General features: G+C 40.2%; 1 protein-coding gene across 6 annotated transcripts in view; it reads left to right on the top strand.

The window, feature by feature from the left end:
- The window catches only part of ANO4 (anoctamin 4), a 191,255-nt gene that overhangs the window by 62,869 nt on the left and 111,106 nt on the right, over positions 1 to 17,280 (top strand). For 5 of the 6 annotated variants that reach the window (XM_069773682.1, XM_069773681.1, XM_069773679.1 and 2 more), the window contains exon 3: positions 16,901 to 17,011. The exons of the other annotated variant lie outside the window; for it this stretch is intronic. In XM_069773682.1, the coding sequence (XP_069629783.1) occupies positions 16,901 to 17,011 (111 nt within the window). The remainder of the gene's footprint in view (positions 1 to 16,900; positions 17,012 to 17,280) is intronic. 6 annotated transcript variants of the gene reach the window in all.

Raw genomic sequence — 17,280 nt, 5'->3', positions numbered from 1 at the left:
GAGATTTTACAACATACGTTAACTGGTTAACAAAATGAAACTTTTTAAAAGAAACCCAGAATCTCCTGGGAACCATCAAATTCTAATTGACATCATGAGTTCATTCCTTGTTATGTTAATTGCCAGAGCTATTTTAAAAGTATCTTTTCTTGTAACAGGGGAGTACATTTGTGCTGGCCATGTTCAGTCATTCTGCACAGTAAAAATTAAACTCCAAATTTCTTTCCTGAGTAGAGCAAATTAAGGCTGCCTATGAAGCCAGTTCTGTAGCTTCTATATTGAAGGGTCTCAATAATCTTCCCGTGTTGCTGCCCAGGAAAGGGCATGATGCACCCTGTATGCAGCTACTTGGGTGCCCTGGTGCAGAGTCTGTGTGAGACAAACCTTAGCGTCCTTCTGTTACCTTGCAGATCTAGTAAATGGCTTAATTTTTGTAGAAGTTGAAAATTTAGATTACTTATTGTGGGTCGCTAGGCAGGTCTACTGCCATGAGTTTCATTCACCCATACTATTTAGTCACCATAATCTTTGTCAACATAGATTAATTAAGAATTTACAGTGACTCATAACCATATGCTTTGTTTATTTCAGTTCCTCTGTTCACTTGTTTGTTCGTCTATTTTTTCAGCTTCTATGTTTTTTCTTTGAAGTACAGAAATTACTACTACAGAAATATTGTTGTCGCTAAAGACGCATAATCATGACTGCACCATGTTAAATGATTGACAAAAAACCCCCGCATCACACTTTGTGAAAAAAGTATCTTGAACTTGCACAATGGCAATGTTCGTTTTGAGCTGCTACACATTCTACATCTATGTGTTGATAGATATGGCCTGCGTTTTAATACTAAATAATGTACAAGCAGTATATGCTGGCTTCTGATTGAGAAAAAGATCCCTTTTTAGGTAGACCCCAGAGGTTTCCTAAAATGGAGGTCATTAGTGAGCATCATTTGGATGATGATTCTCTGAGGAATTTAGCTTTTACTACAGTCATATGAGATTAGTTTTGTCTATTATATTCTGCTCTTTTAGACAATAACATCTATGACCTGCAGAGAACATGCTTGGCAGCTTGGTTCAAAGAGGCATTTAGTGTTATGAGCTTCACCAAAGTTTAGACGAGTTAATTGTGCCCAGAGCCTTAAAGGCTGCAGATTTTTTATAAATATGTTGTATGACAGGAGTCTTCTCTTAACCAACTTACAGCGTCATTGTTTCATTTGGAATGAAATAATGTTTTTATGATTTGGGTCTGACTTTTTAATTCTATATAGGAACACTAAATTTGCCTATGTGTCCAGGTTAAATTACAACCATTTGAGCTGTATGCAAGTAGAGTCTAAGAAAGAATATGGTCGGGCAGCAATAGTAATAAATAACACTCCTAAGAGAAAATTTTTATTTAAACCTAAAATCATATGTTATTTATTTTTAGTCAGCCACAAATTAACAGCTGTAGCTTCATAAATAATTAGCCTAATACACTAGCTGACCAATGGCAGTTTCTTATCAAAGGCTGTACGTTTTAAATAGTTTGGTATTTTAGAGAGAAAATGTTCTGACATGTATTAATTACTCAGGTAATGGATCTTACACCACCATTTTCCAAGCTATCCTCCTGCTATTGGATACCATAAATTCTTCAGGTTTTTGTTCAGTCTAATTTTAAATAGCTCATACATCTTGGGTTCTTCCTTCTGTTGGAGGTCTGTTATCACAAGCAAGTAGGTCTCACTGTTGGAATAGTATATGTTATATTCAGCATGAAATTTCCTTTGTCCAGTTAACAAATACTCTGAACATGATGACAGTCGGGCATAATAGATTGTACAGAGAGGTATTCTGAGCACTTAAAATGGCATTTCTAACTCTTATCAATCAGAGAGGCTAGAACCATGGAAAGAAAAGATCCTTGATAAAATGACAGAGTTACGAATGAGTGTATTATTTCCCTCTAACAGCACACTGCTGTTGTTTTCTGCATACTGCTTTGTTTCCCTTGGCCACTTTTCTTCTTTCCAGAATGACACTTTTTATTATTTATCATGAATTCTTTTTAACTGGCAGCTGTTTCCTTTGACTGAAGTTTATAGGTAGCTACATGTTAAGGAGGAGGAACTATAGATGCTGTTTGGTGTTACAGCACTCCTTTCCAGCTTGCTTCCCTGCCAGTTTTATTTGTACCTGGTAAGGAGCCTGAGGTTGATGACTTCCACTGTTAGTCTGGGTGTTAGAGTGGCTAAAGAGCAATGAGCTGTCTGTAATGTGCTTTTTTTAAAAAAAAAATATTGTTTTGTGCAAGCTTGCAAAGAAGTACTGCTCAGCTACAAGCAGAACTGCAGCTTCTGAGCTCTGATTTTAAGCAGATCAGAAGGTATAAAGTAATCAAAACAAAACACAGAGGAAAATGGAGAAATGAGTGGAAGAAAATGGCTATTAATGGTGAAGCCTCCCAATACATCTGCAGGTGCACCTGTATGAGGAAAGTTCCTCTTAGAAAGGAGAAAAGCAAAGACAAGTAAAGCAATCAGATGGTAAATTTAGATGCAATGATATTAAGGTAAATATGCATTCCTTCCAGAATCATGGAGGGGGACAGTATTTTTAGTTTTGAGGAACCTTCAGTTACTGTATCCCGGTTACGTGAGCGGCTGCGGTATATTGCGGTTCATGGGGTACTGGGCTACTGAAGTACAGGATTTGAAGCGCTTGGGGCAAACATTTGGCTGGTGTAAATTCTTACAGCTCTCCTGAAGACAGGTTATGTTCGATGTGTCCATGTTGCACACGGGAGGCTTGTTTTGAAAGCGGTGGTAATGAGCATTTAGGTTTTCTGTAAGAGCAGCAGAGCCAAGTACTGAAAAAGCCTAAAGGAGGTTAAACTGTCACCCCAGTCCATTCCCTCAGTGTTGGGGTTAGGCAAATCTGGGGACAAAAAATAATAATTAAAAAAAAATGCTTGCCTCACTTCCAATGGTGTTGCACCTTTTCCTATGGAGTAAGCAGGACTTCAGTTTCTGTGGTTTTGCCTGCTCTTTCCATTGATGCTCTTTATTCCAAATCATGACAATGTTACCGTACTTGTTCCTATTGGTGATGAATTCCTTTATTCTCAGACTCTGCAGAACTTGTCAAACCTAGTTTCTCTAGGAGTCATTAAATTTGCTGGCTGTGGAAAAATTGCCTTATTTAATAAGTCCAAGCACCAGTAAAGTGAAGTCTTTCATTGTGTGAAACTCTGGAATCTTCTTGGGTCTTCTCTACTTGCAACACTTGCTAACAATTGTTACCCATTTTGTAATAACAGGGATTCAAAGGTTACCCAGCAAGATTTTCTTTCTCTATGCTTCCTGTAAAGGCCTCTGGTTAAACCTTAATGCATTTTGAGGTTTATATAGAAATGTATATATAATAATGTAGATGCTAATTTACATCACTTGTACAAATTAGATCTGCAGGCAATCTACACATCCAACATGAAGGGTTGTCTTTGAAATAATTTATTTCCAGAATTTAGTAAATATGTTATGTAAAGAGTCTTCACCCCAGGAAACACATAAAAATATTTTAGAAATTTCTGATTTCAATAGTTTACTGTTCAAAAAGACCTTCAAAGCCAAAGAACGGTACATTTTGGAATGGAGATTCCTTACTATCTGAAATGATATAGGCATATCCATGATATTTGGAAGAACTTTATGTTCAATGGCAAGAAAGCACCTACTGAAAGGACTGGTTTCTGGCATGACAGTGGAAGTCTAGTGGGGTTGCTGGAATTCAGCGAGAATCTTTTTTTGGCAGTCTCTTGCCTTTTATGACAAATAGTACCAGATAGATTATATTATAAATGTTAAAGGAAGACGTGTTTGCCTTAAGCATGCTTTTCTTGACTTTTGGATCCTCTGTTTTTTATTGCTCATCAAACTGTAGCATTTTTATTGATGCCTGTAGTTATTGGGCATGAAACTAAGAAAGAAGAGCTAGTGGTGTCAGCCGACAGAACAACTGACTTAAGAGGCAAGGAAAAATGCACGGTTCTTGAAACTGTGGCAAGCAAAATTAAAGCAAAATAGGAAATGTATGTTTAATGAGCTTAGTCACAACTTAATGAACTTTGAATCATCAAGGAAGCTAGAACTGAGTCCTTCAAAAATGATAATTCACTGTGGAAAAGATATTCTTTTCTCATCACAAAATGTGCACGTGCTTGTCAGCGTTCACATTTGGTTGTGAATGGTCTTTAGAAGATCTGTGTTAGTTCGATGTGATTTGTTGGTTAAATCACATTCTATTTTCTTTGTTGACTGGCAGGATGAGTGCCATACACCTCTCAGACTAAAAGAATAAACTGCTGCAAATAATTCTGCCAGAAAGCTCTGTCATGCAAATAATTGTTGGCAGCAAACACAGGCATGGTATGGGAATGGCTGATGTAAACTCACCTGAAAATTTGAATTCACAGACAGTAGTGCTGTTATCTTACTTGTCTAACATTATTAGGGGAGCAGGCTTTTTCAATATGCTGCCTTCTGGGTGTATATAGAACTTGCTCTCATGTGGAATGAAGCATGGAAAAAGCCAGCAGATTTCAGAAAAGTTTAATATTCCCCTCATTAAGCTAATTTTCATACTACAAAAAAAATATGTTTATAAGAATTGTCCCTATGCAGAAGGGACATTAATGTCAAAGAAACCAGCCTGCATACTTAATGTCTCTTTATCTACAGCCTGTGTTCAATACAGTGCAAGTTCGATACACCCGACAAAACTTCTCCCATGTCTGTACCTCAAAGCGGGAGCTGGAAATACATCCCTGCTGAACACAGAGACAGTTCATTCTCCTCACTATTGGTGCTCTGGAGCCTCTGCAAAGCTCCTAATGAGAACAGTTTGCCTCAATTACAATGAGGACCTTTTGTCGGGGCTAAGTGACAGGTCGTCACATGGTGATTATGCGGTACTTTGAACTTCAGAGCTGAACTAGCTAGCAGATGATGCAGAGCCTGAAATCTTCTGTCGCTTTGCTTAGTCATTCAGCCCATTTCATTCATCACTTTACTTTTCTAGGGCAAAAGCCACTTTTTGATAATTCTTGTTCCTAAGCTAAAGTCTCCTAAAACATTCGTTCTAGCGATTTGAAGAACAGTTTTGCAAACAGAGCGTTTAAAAAAAAAAAAAAAAGCTAGAGGATAAAGCACTGGTTTTCAATGCTATCTTGTTTAATTTTAAAATATTTGATTTAGGTAGAAATTGAATCCCTCTGTATCAATTTGTGCTGCACGTGACACACAAGTACTGATCCTACCTGGGATGTCTGCACACCCTCAATAAGGGGCTTCAAAAATAATACTAATAATTTTAAATGGTGGCTTTGAGGGTGTTCTACTTCTCTGGGGAGTATGTATTTTTAAACCCATCTCTTTTCAAAGACTTCTTTTTTATCCCTTCCTGCTTTGATCAGTCTCCTGTTTGCTGTTGTAAAATGATCTTTCATGCATTCTTGCAATCAATTATGTATGGTTACTTTAAAATCAGTGCAGCGTACCCTCAGATTTTGACTCCCATAGCTGTTGTTAGTTTACAACATATAGTCGTCCTATGAAGGCTGCAAAATGCTGCTCTCTGGATGTTCTCGATTGTTCCACTGTCTCAAGTGGGAACTTGTCCAAAATAGGAACAGGCAGCCAGATGTGGCTTGGCACTGAATGGGGAATATCGCTGATCCCAAGGCAAGGTTATGTCCTGAGACCAGTGTACCGTAACTGTCGTAAAACAATTAAGAAAATTCTTGGACCACTCTAGATTTTGCTGAAGGAAATAGACAATATGTATAAAATTTTGCGATGTTTCTGAGAAAGTAATGACCCATTTTATTTTAAAAATAGCTTAACATTCAAGAAGCAGTGAGAGAGACTTTAAATAATCAGTTGTTACATTCCTATAATGCTTGACTGAAAAATGTGGCTTTTTCTTAGCTCTATAGTTCTTGCTTAAAGGGGGCTTAGTATTATGTAAGCCTCTATTTCTAGTGTAAAATATGTTTCATATATTCCAAGGAAAGATTCTTGCAGGTAGACTGTCAAAAGATGCAACAAACTAGCTTCTACTTTGGCAGAGATGCTTTTAAGATCGGCAAAGGGATTTGACTGTAACAGGGCTGCATGGCATTACTAATTTCCACAAAAGGTTTGTTCCAGTCCAAAAGATAGCAAGACCGCTTTCCTAACACCAAGCCTGCTGGTTCATTCTGAAATCTCAGAATTAGGCCAGACCTTTCTTTATAATTAAATAAATAAAAAAGGGGGGGGCCTTGCTCCTTGGGTGAGTACATATAATGCAGGTAAGTGCATCTAGGCATCAGAACCCACTAGACATTCCAATCAGTGCAATGTACTATGGTGCCCCAAAAGCCCAAAGACTCAAAAGAATTGCATACAACTCGACATCACAGCTTACAGCGGGCAGCAAGGCAGCAGCGAAGCAAAAGTGGCATCATTTTTGATCTGCTCCTTGTTCCAGAAGAGAAATCCCCTTGGGTCGTTCAGATCGCTGCCCTTCCCTGTGCCATGAGTGGCTGGATGTCTCAGGAAAGCAGAACTGTTCGCTGCATGCGGGATAACTCCACAGAGGCACAATATTTGCTGGTCACATCCTTGGGGTATGCAGTTCTGTACCTGCTATGCTTCAGAAGCCCAATGGAGCACAAAGGACATGGATTTTTGAGGTCTTCAATACTGATAACATTCAGGGTACTTAGAAAAAGGGAGATAGCACTACAGTTTAGTACTTTGTTTAGACCTTGCTTTACAAACGCACCTAGCAAAGGAAAGGAATTCAGCACCTGCTAGACTGATAGCATAAAGAAGTTACCTGCACTTCAATGAGACTGGAAGGATTTTAAGGGTCATCAAAAAGGGCACATACTTTCCAGGCCCTTTTTGCTGCCAGAATGCCTGAAAATGATGACCCTTGCCATGCAGATGCTCTCCTACTGCTTGCAAAGGAGACTCTGCTTAATGCCAATTGCTGAAATTAATCTCTTTTGGATGGGCATCCTGTGTGAACAGCCCCAAACTAGTCCATGCACTTTAATGGCAAAGTGCTCTATTTCTCCTTAGCGGGTCTTGGTAATTTTAGTAGGTTGCAGGGCTTATAGAAAGACCACCCGCACCAGTATTAGGGGCAGGATTCCTGCTGCTTGTGAGGTACTCTCAAAGACAAATTAAAAAATCTGAGAAAACAATATTTTTATACAATCAATATATAAATATTGCCTCCATTCTTCAGCTCCTATTTGTACCTGAATGATGATATTTATCTTAACCTCGCCCTAATTAGGTCTCCACACACCCAGACCTGTAGGCTGGAACCATGTCCTCTCCCTATGATAGACTAGGATCAGATTCACTGCGCCACCCTTAGATTCCGTGCAGGAAGGCATGTTTTATGGGGTCAGCGTGATAGCTCTTATCTGAGACTAAAGTAAGAAAGGCTTTGCAGTGGCAGTGAATTTCTGGGCTTCATGGCCCTAGCCTGGATGTTAGGGTTATGATGGATGACACTGGAAGTGAGGAGCAGGCCCAGTAGCTCATGAAGGCTGGAAACAAGACAAGTAACAGGGGGAAGGAAGAATGCGATGGCTACCTGTTAGCTCGCAAGGGACATTGAGTATAAAAGGAACAGATCTGTGGAGGAAAGGGGCATTGGTAGCCAATGGATCATTATCTAGGTGAAACCTTCCACTCCAGAAGTCTCTAAATCTCTGCAAGCTGGAAGGATCAGGTTGGGGGATAGACTGGATGTTCTTGCCCTGTTCATATTCCCTTTGCCTAAGCATCTGCTGTCAGAAATAGGATCCTGCTCTGGACAGACCTCTGTTCTGCTATCCTGTCTTTAGGATAACCATTTTCACATTCCTATGCTATGTTCATTCCTCAGCAGTCTCAGGACAGCTGAAGTTGCCAAAATAGTTTAGCTGCTGGTACTTTCTGCAGCAATGTATTACCTGGATGTGTTTAGATGGTGAAGGCAGCAATAGGCTATGGTGTAATGGGAGTCTGTATAATTGATTGTTACATTAAAATGCACCTGGAAGAGATATCTGGTATCACATAAAAGCTGTCTTGATGTCCCATGTTATAATGAAATAAATCTTTGGTGCCCTGAAGTCATCTACTAGGTCATGCCTCAGCCCCATGCAGCCAGCTTTTCTGCTTGTCTCATCAGTAAACTGCTGACTTGAGAACTGGGCAAGCTTTTTGCAATAAACAGTTTATTCAGCAAATGTTTTCTTCCTCTCCTCTTTATGAATTGCCTGCTAACAATTCCCGATATTGTTAAAGGTAGATGGTAACTAAGGAATTTATCATTCACAAGTAGTTAGGTTTATCAAACATGGACAAATGTTTGAACACGTGCGATAGTCGTCTTTGGTAGCTATGTTTTTATGTGTACACTCACAGCGTAAGAGGAAAGAGGTAGGACTGAAAGATAATCATTCTTACTGTTATTTTTATATGAATAAGAGTAATAGGAAATGGGCTGAATTGTTCGGTCCATTTAGATCTCAGACTTCTTTCTGGATTCTCATTTGCAACATACAACTGTGCAGAAATGTCTCTGCTTAGTTACACACTGTGGCTTTGTGCCGTTTTCAGGCTGTCTCCTGCAGACTCCTATCCCAGGCATTGTGGCGCTTTCAAAGGATAGCTTTGTTCCCAGTAGGAGAGCACACACTTCAGTGCCCTATCTCTTTGTACTACCAGTGAAGAGAAGTGCTTCTAGGGGGGTAATTCCAAAGGCTGGTTGTGCAACTGTCCTACTGATCGTGTAAGGATCTGCACAGGGGCCACGTAGAGCTGACTAACTGAAAATATTAGGCACAGGAATATGAGACATGCTGTGCTTGGGGCTTCTGTGTGGACATTTGCATCCTTTCAACTCTCAGAACGTTGAGGCATCCTCTGAGCATAGAAGGGAAATGAAGAAAGAGGTTGTGTGCTTTTGCACAGCAGTCCAGTGGTTTGGGTGCTTATCCATGTGGGAGACGGGGATTATCAGCTCTCCCCAGCTGTTGTCCTGTTCGAACTCACCGCTTACGCGATGTCCCCCTCTTGATAAGGGCACAGTGTTGGTGGGTTTGACTGTCCCCATGCCCACAGTTCATTCCAGGCAGTGACCGAATTAGAAACGCAGGAATTGAGGGCTAGCAGGACCCTGTCCCCACAGCCTGGTGTCCGGGCTGTTTTGGCAGTAGAGGAGATTTTCAAGGTCTGGCTCCGAACCAAGGGCTATCCATCCATTTTGTCTGTGGCTGTCTGCGGAAAAGGCATACACAGCATGAGAGAGAAATAAAGAACGAGTGCTGAATGTAGGACTCCCCACTTCTCTGTATTTAACTGGCTGAGTGGACTTCTCTGTGTCTGATGCCAGCCAGGGTTTAATGGAGGGGAGAATGGACACCATATGTCTTCCAAATGCCTTAGTTTGTGATGTTAGTAATATTAGGTGTTTAGAAATCTCCCCTTCACTGCTGCTGCTTCTGGAAGATAAGAAAAGAGTTTGTATTAACATAATTAAACATATGTCATGCCTTACAGTGTATTGCAATACAAAGGGAAACTATTTTTAAGTTGCCTTTCAAAAGTAATTCCAGCATTGTTATTACCGTACCCTTGACATGACCATGCACAGAGACAGCTATGGCATAGTTCCTTCATGCTAAACAGAATGATTTGGGTTTTGAATTTATCTTTTTTTTTTTTTCTCCCTAACATTCATTGGACTTCCTTGTGGAAAAAGAAGTAGCCCTATGTATTTATTCCAATAACTCTCAAAACTAACAAGGCATTTTTGTGCTTTTACACTCAGCTTTTGATTCTTGTACACAAACATGCAGACACATTATTTTATCCATAATCAGTGAGAAAACCATTAAGATAAATGGTGTTTTCTGCATAGTGGCAGATTTGATTAGCTATGCTGAATAGTGACAGAGTATACACGTTTTTAAGGTAACTGGTAAACTAATTAAGAGTATTGAGAGTTATATCCAAGTCTTTATGTATTTATAGACATATATGGCAATCTACCGGGTCAGAGGTTTTTCAAAGGTCTGCAAATACTTCCACAGGGTACCCAATTTTTTAGTCTTGGAAGCATATTGTGTATTAATGCTGTTATGATGGAGTGCTTTGACTTAAATCAGAAGTCTCTAAAGGCTTCTCTTTCCACATGTATCATTACCTATTATTTATGATTCTTCCAAAACTGTGTATGTGCTTTGTAGATAGATGGGGGCAAATCCTGTGACCTACACAGGTAAAAGTAAGTACCTCAAATTAGGGAAAATTGGGGTCTTTAAGATACTCCCAGTTTGTCACTACAGGTACATATGTGCCAGCATTGCCACACTATACAGAAATTACTGGAGATGTGGCAGACAGCTGGTCTGATGCATTGCACTATCTTAAATATACAGATATGTCAACAAATTCTCAGAAACAGAATTAAACACATGACTTCTCCTGTCCTTATCCCCACTGCCACCTTCAAAAGGAACCCAAGGCTGGAAACAAGCATCAAAACGAAAGAAAAAGGGAACTCGTCACCACACCCCCCCTTGTAAAAATCTGAAACGGCGTTGAAGCCGTAAGGTAGAGAAAGCTTAGCACTACTGGTAAGGAGCAAGGACAGAAGGAAAGCTTCTGTGTAATGGTCTTATTTCAGAAAAGAGTCGAGTGCTGGGCTGGTGGGCCAAAGAGTTGCAGGTTGAAAACGGAGCCTTTTTCTTCTGTTTGGAGAAAGGGGCAGCTCGAGGCAGGACACAGGGTGTGTTTCTGCATCATGTGCTGCGAAGATACTCGTGAAAGAAGACACGCAGCCTTTGCCCTGACTTAAGGGAGGCTTTTGATGGGGAACCTTGCAGGTTTGAGGGAACTGCCCTCTTGTACGGGTGCACGTGCAGCCACCTCGCCGGTGTGCGGTGGCTCAGCTGGGAGCGAGGTCCCAGTGCACCAGTAGAGTTACTGGGGAGCGAGGGCCGCAGGAGGAAGGTCAGCCTGACTCGCCAGCGTTACTGCCCTGCGGCTGGTGGCTTGCAGATCATCACTGCTAACCTGATCTCCCGAAGGACATTTTGACATTTCCAAGATTCTTGTTCTTAAATCCCTGTGGGGAGGGGAAAAATATATCTTGAAAAATGCTGATATTGCATCCTTTCATATCTGTTCAAGAGGAGAACAAGCACTGAAAGACAGAGTTATCCTTCGTGATGCAAAACTCATTTCTATGTGGACTCAGCCTGTACTTTCAGGACTCTTAGCTGTACCTGGAGAGGACAAACCCTTCCACCTGGACAAAAGGTTTGTAAGGAAACTCTGAAACATCCTCCTCTGTCTCCTCTTTTTTATTTCCATTGAGGAAGGCAATATCTACACTAGAGTTAGTCAAGAGGAAACAGTTTTATGTTTAATATGAAGCTGACCAGGATGAAATCAAATGATCCTGCTGATATTAAATTTTGGACCTTCATAATTACAGACCCATAAATTAAAATTGATTCTGTTTTAAAAATGTGGCTACTAACAACAAGTTTTTAAACATACCTAGTATGTCCTTCTCCTACAACTCTATTTCTTTATTCCTCTGTTTCTTCTTTTTAATTGCTATGTGATATTTTGTCCTATCAACAGTACCTTCCCAGTGTGGAACTCTGCACTGTTGTACATGACAGTTTTAAGAGCAGCAACAAGAAATTAAATAATTTTAATATATGAAAATGTATCTAATATAATCACTGCAGTAAGACTGATGCACAGAATAACACTCTGGCATCCAGTTTATGCTGCAGAAGAGAAAAATGCTTAGGCAGAAAGAATATTACAGTACTTTACTGGTTGGCAAGGACAAAACAGATTGTGATATAGATTTCTTCTGAAAAACAATCCTAGATTCTTTCCAATCAGTGTAGCAAAAGCAGATCTCTTTACAAGACTTGTGAGACACATCAGCCTTCTACCTGAAGGTATATAATTAGCTATCTCTGAGCCACTGCTTTCAGGCCAACTTTGTCTTCCTAGGAAGACATGTATGTTAATGTATATTTGCATATATTCTATGACTTGGGGAACAGCTTTTTTTCTTGTGCAATAGTTGAACCACTATGTTTTTATCCATTAAGATGTGTTGTCTAGTGCAGTCATGCGATGGATGCTGGGAAGACCCACTATGGTGTACGTTTTGTTCCACTGCTGTCACAGAAATGAGAAATGCCAGAACTGAGCTCAGTAAAGCTATGGATTTCACATGTGTGTATAGCCCTGAATAACATGTATAGGTAACACTTTAAACAATTTCCATCTGAAACTGTGCTTTGCTGTAGATGACCTGCCTTGCATTCACAGTGAGAAGCCAGTAGAAAATGGACCTGCAGGTACATTTGGGTGACCCTTTACCCTGTGGTGACCTGGGTTTGCCTTTAGTGAAAAATGCACCAGGCACAGTAGCTTTCTGCTTGCTTTCAAGAAGAGGCTCTGGTGGGAAGGAGCAACTTCTCTGTGGAAACTACAGGCCGTACTTAATGTAGCAAAACAAAACTGCTCATATTAGAATTATATTTGCTCTTGATAATATATTACCCTGTTAGAGGTAGAAGCTCCTGTGATAGGAGCATCTACCCACATGGCATACTAGTTATTTGCTACTCGTATTTAGTGTCCATGCTGAAGTACAAGCATTGTGAAAGTACATGTTTCCTGCCAAAGTGATTTTAAAAAAAAATAAGAAATCAGCTCACCGTACTGATAGAAGTCACTGGCTAGCTGCCTTTTCGGAAAAAGCCTTTGAAGCTGTAAATTTTTCTCAACAGAAACTTCTAGAACTGTGGGCAAAACATTTGTTTTTACTTGCTGAGTTAATTGGAAATGAGGGAGGGCAAAGAAAAGAGACTGTGATTTCAGAAAGCAACTGAGTCAAGTATTTCTGTTCCAACCAATGAACAGAATCTAAGTGGTAAAACTCTTCAAGAAGCGCTGGCTGCCTCAATGAATTACAAAGATGAGCTCTGTTCTCACATGTCTGTTCAAAAATATGGAGTAAATATGAGCCCTTTACAGTGCATCGAGAAACAGCAGCACTTGTTTCATCAGCTTAATTTTATAGTCTTTATTTTGGTGCCAAATACTGAAGCTATGCGCATTTTTCTGTACACCCGAGTGCTCATGCTCAATTTCAGACCACAACGTGAGGGTATCTGTCTACAAATATGATTTGCACATTACAGAGCATATATAAAAATGTGCAGGCTTTCCAAATCTGGCTCCAGGTGTTTAGTGTGCAAGAAAAATAGACTTTTGCTTGTAAAGCTCATGTCTAAAAAGCTGATTGCGATAATTGGCTGGATACTAGATGCATGTAACAAGGCCTCATCCAGCAAGGAACCTGAGTATGTCCTTAATTTTAAGCAGGCACAAAATCTCTCTCACTGCAGTGGGAATAACCTTGTTTAACATTAGTACCATATTAACTTCCTTGCTACATTATTTGCTTCTCTCATACATGTGATCATTTTAATATTTAGAAGTATGTTAAAATTCCGGTTTACAACAAGCCATCTCATTCAGCCTTTAAAAATGAAATGCCTTTTTAAAAATCTCGTTCATTTTCCTAACCTAATTAGTAGAGATCCTTCAAAACAAATAACGGAAAAAGTATGCTTTTTTTATGCACTACTTTATGCAACAATGAGTAAATCAGAGTGAATGTCATGAGCTAATTTAAAATATGACTTCAGTTGAACTAAAATGTCTCAGTTGAGAAAAATCTCAGGCTGATCTTTTAATAAAATCACATGAAATTTGATAAATCTAATATTTCTTTCACTTTTATTTGTGTTTGTTTATTTCTAATGTTTCTATGGAAAGAGGGTCTTTCCCTCCCAGCCTCCCAGGCAATACTGCTTAGGGTTTACTCAGTGGGAGATGTCACTGATAAAGCATAAATCAGCAGCTGCTAAAGCAAGAAGGAAATGCTGAAGCCGGGCTAGTGATCCCTCAATAGCAGCAGTGACACCAGATAACTATCTTGGTTTGTGGTCTTGCAGATCTGTGGTAAGATAAAGAAAATAAATCTCTTTGGGACGTGGGAGAGAACACTGTGGCTTTTTCCAAAGAGCTGAGAGGCTAAAACCTCTGTCTGCCAACAAATCAGCAATGATTAATTTGGCCAGTCCACGACCCATCATGTAGGGGTTGTTTCTCTCAGCTAAAGAAATGCAGTGTTCCCTCCTGCAAAGCGGGTGCTGAGGGAGAGGGACGAGAGGAGAAGGAAATGTGTCCGGATTCAAGTCTGTTTAGTGGCACCATGACGATCATGGAAGAAGAAAATGTTCCTGCAACCACTTATTTAAAAGCTATGTTGTTGGCAAATATGTTTCTTCTTCTCCTTGTGTCGGTGAAGGCAAGTTTGTGATTAGCCATGTATTATGTCACAAATGATTGGTAGAAGATTATGCCTACAATTTTGAGTGAAATCAGACTGGATGGTGTTGTTGCTCTGATACTTGTGCAGTGAGGCCAGATATTAAGGCTACTGTGAATCAGAGAAGCGTATAAGACTGTCATTTGTGTGGATTGCTGGAAGCTGCCCATACTGCAAATGAGTCAAATACAGGAGAGGAGATTTGAATGCAGCAAAAGTTGTCTTGGCTTCATAGGCTGAACAGCAGTCACGTTTATGCTGGATGTTTTCTGACCACTTTCTAGACGCTATTTTTTATTACTTCAAAAGTGGCTTTGAAATTGAATATGTACATTCTCCAACAGCTTCATTTTATTAACAGGACTGTGGTTAGATAGTGCATCAGATATCAGTGCTTTGGGAGCAAAATTGCTGGCTGGTTCTCGTTTCCTTTCTCCCTGGCCCAATTAATTCAGATCTGTTGGAGATGCTGCAGGGATCCTGCAACCTGCATGTGTTTTCAGGAGCAGGGATTTGGGTCTAACAAGGATGGAGGGTTGGGGGGAAGAGGGGGTATTTTGTATTTGTCAGTATTGTCGTTATTTTGCTCTAACTAGGGTTGAAATGGAGAAGAAAAGCTCGTGGATTTGAGGATGTAAATATGTAATTATGTATGTTAAAAGTGGTAGCTGAGTATTTAATGAGAACCTGAATGATAGCACTTGCAAAGCTGTTTAACCGAATTGCTGTCCATTGCTTACTTCTCTATCTCCATCCTATTGTTTATGCGCCTTTTCTAGCAGCTGCAGTGTTTTTCCTTGGTCCCCAGAATTCTCTTCTGGGGCAAATCCTAGCCTCCTACCTCTGAGGCCATCTGCAGATTTCCCTAGGCTGCTATTATATAAATAATCAGCTGTCTCACTTAAGAAATTCTCTTTGCTCTACATCATTAAATGTTGACTCCTGCTGCTGCTATGACAGATCCCTTTACAGGAATCTACAAGGGGAGCTGTCTCTGATGTTAACAGTGGGTCTTTGCTGTGGAACAAAAGAACGTACTGGGGCGAGCATGAGATGGTTTGAATTTATAATATTTTAAGACTGGGAAATAAAAAAAGGTTGAAGCTGGTGTATGTATACCCATTTTGAGATCTGTATTTCCAAAAAGTGAAGGGTCTTGTTTGAAGCATTGAGTAATTTTGTGCCCAGGAATATCATTTGTGGCTCTCATTAAGGCAGTGGTGAGATAGTCATTTGGTGAGGGAGGGGGGAAGATACAGTGGGCTAGGAGGGAATTCAAAACAAGACCAGCTTGTTACAGACAGACTGTAGAAGAAAGGAAAATGCATCCATCAAAAGCACGAGTGATAGCCTCTAGTGAAGGTACAGTAATGGACTAAATGACCTGAAGGTTTCTTCTTCCACCACGGCCTTTTTGTTGTGAAATCCTTTCCCAGATATCTCCCTGACCGCTGCAGCTCTCTGCTAACTGTGTATTAGTTATTCAAGAGCATCACCTCTAACAGATGCCTTTGTGAAAGGTTTTGCTGCCACTCCAAAAACCAGCCACGTGCCCAGTAGCTCCCTCTTTTTCTCTGGCTGTATCCAAGTACCCTGTAGCCAGCAGCTTAAGCCCGTTTGCCCAGTACCTTCTCCTGTCTGCTCGTGATGTGCAGCTACCTTTCTCCGCATGGGAAGGGTCTGTTTCCAAAACTTCCCACGTAATTTGCTCATGTTGAAAGAACACTGAAATGGGCAAATCGTGTACCTATTTACATGTGTAAATAGGTTTGAAACTGTGACCTGCTGGCCTGTGCTTTTATTCTGCAGTGCTTTTAAATAGCAACCATTACGTACCAGAGGGACCCCCTTTGAAAAGGACTGCAGTACTGGCGTGCTTCCTAGACCATGGCATGCCATCAGCTTGGCACGTGAGAACTTACGGTGTCCTGCGGCTGAAACATGCTGTCCGTGCTCTTTTTGTCTTAATGGTTGTTTTCTGTCTTGAGACTTAATTCATCCTTTGCGTGTTAGTGTGTTTTATTTTAGCCTGGTTGTTCCTGTAGTGCTGTGTCATTTGTAACAACACCTCTTGTCTGTCTTCACGTTTTGGCATTCCTTTCGTAGATGGTATGGTGAGGGGGTGCTCATGGCATGGTGGCATGTGCTCACCTGAACGAGGGACTTGCCAGTGGTGACTCTGCATCGTTGCTGATAGCAGAGAATGTTGTTGTTTTATTCTATTTAGCTTTAAATCAGTCCATATTCTATCTAAAGCTGCTTGGGAAAGCAGCTTTTTTTGAAGAAGAATTGGTTCTGCTAGGGGGAAAAAGATTAAGTAGCTTTATTCAATGTGTATGTTCCCTCACCTGAAAGCCCCTTGGCTGGATTTTCTACTGCACTGTCACAAACCCCATCAATCTCTTCAATTTCTTCAGAAGGAAGAGAGGATTTGCAGGTTAACCGGCTGGAAACACAAATATGGATAAAACCAGACATACAGAAGACAGATGTGGACTTTTCAGAAATTCTTAATGCAATACAAGAAAGTAAGTTATTCCTTGGATGCAAAATTGGGTTTATGGTAGAAGAATCATTTGAGATGCATTGAAGTTGTAACTGAAGGAACATACAAAATGATGAACTGAATGATGAGTATGTATTACTAAAATCTCTGAGAAAGTTCAATGGGTTATTGAAGGCCAGTAAGAAATCTTTTACTGTCAGAGAAGTCATAGTAAGATTTGAATTATTATGTGCCTAAGAGTTACAGCAGTATATGTTTCCTATGCAGAAGTAATCAGAAGTATTAAGATTC

Source organism: Haliaeetus albicilla, chromosome 28 (assembly GCF_947461875.1).
Source record: "Haliaeetus albicilla chromosome 28, bHalAlb1.1, whole genome shotgun sequence".
Taxonomy (NCBI): Eukaryota; Metazoa; Chordata; class Aves; order Accipitriformes; family Accipitridae; genus Haliaeetus; species Haliaeetus albicilla.
This window is presented reverse-complemented; position numbering and strand designations above follow the sequence as displayed.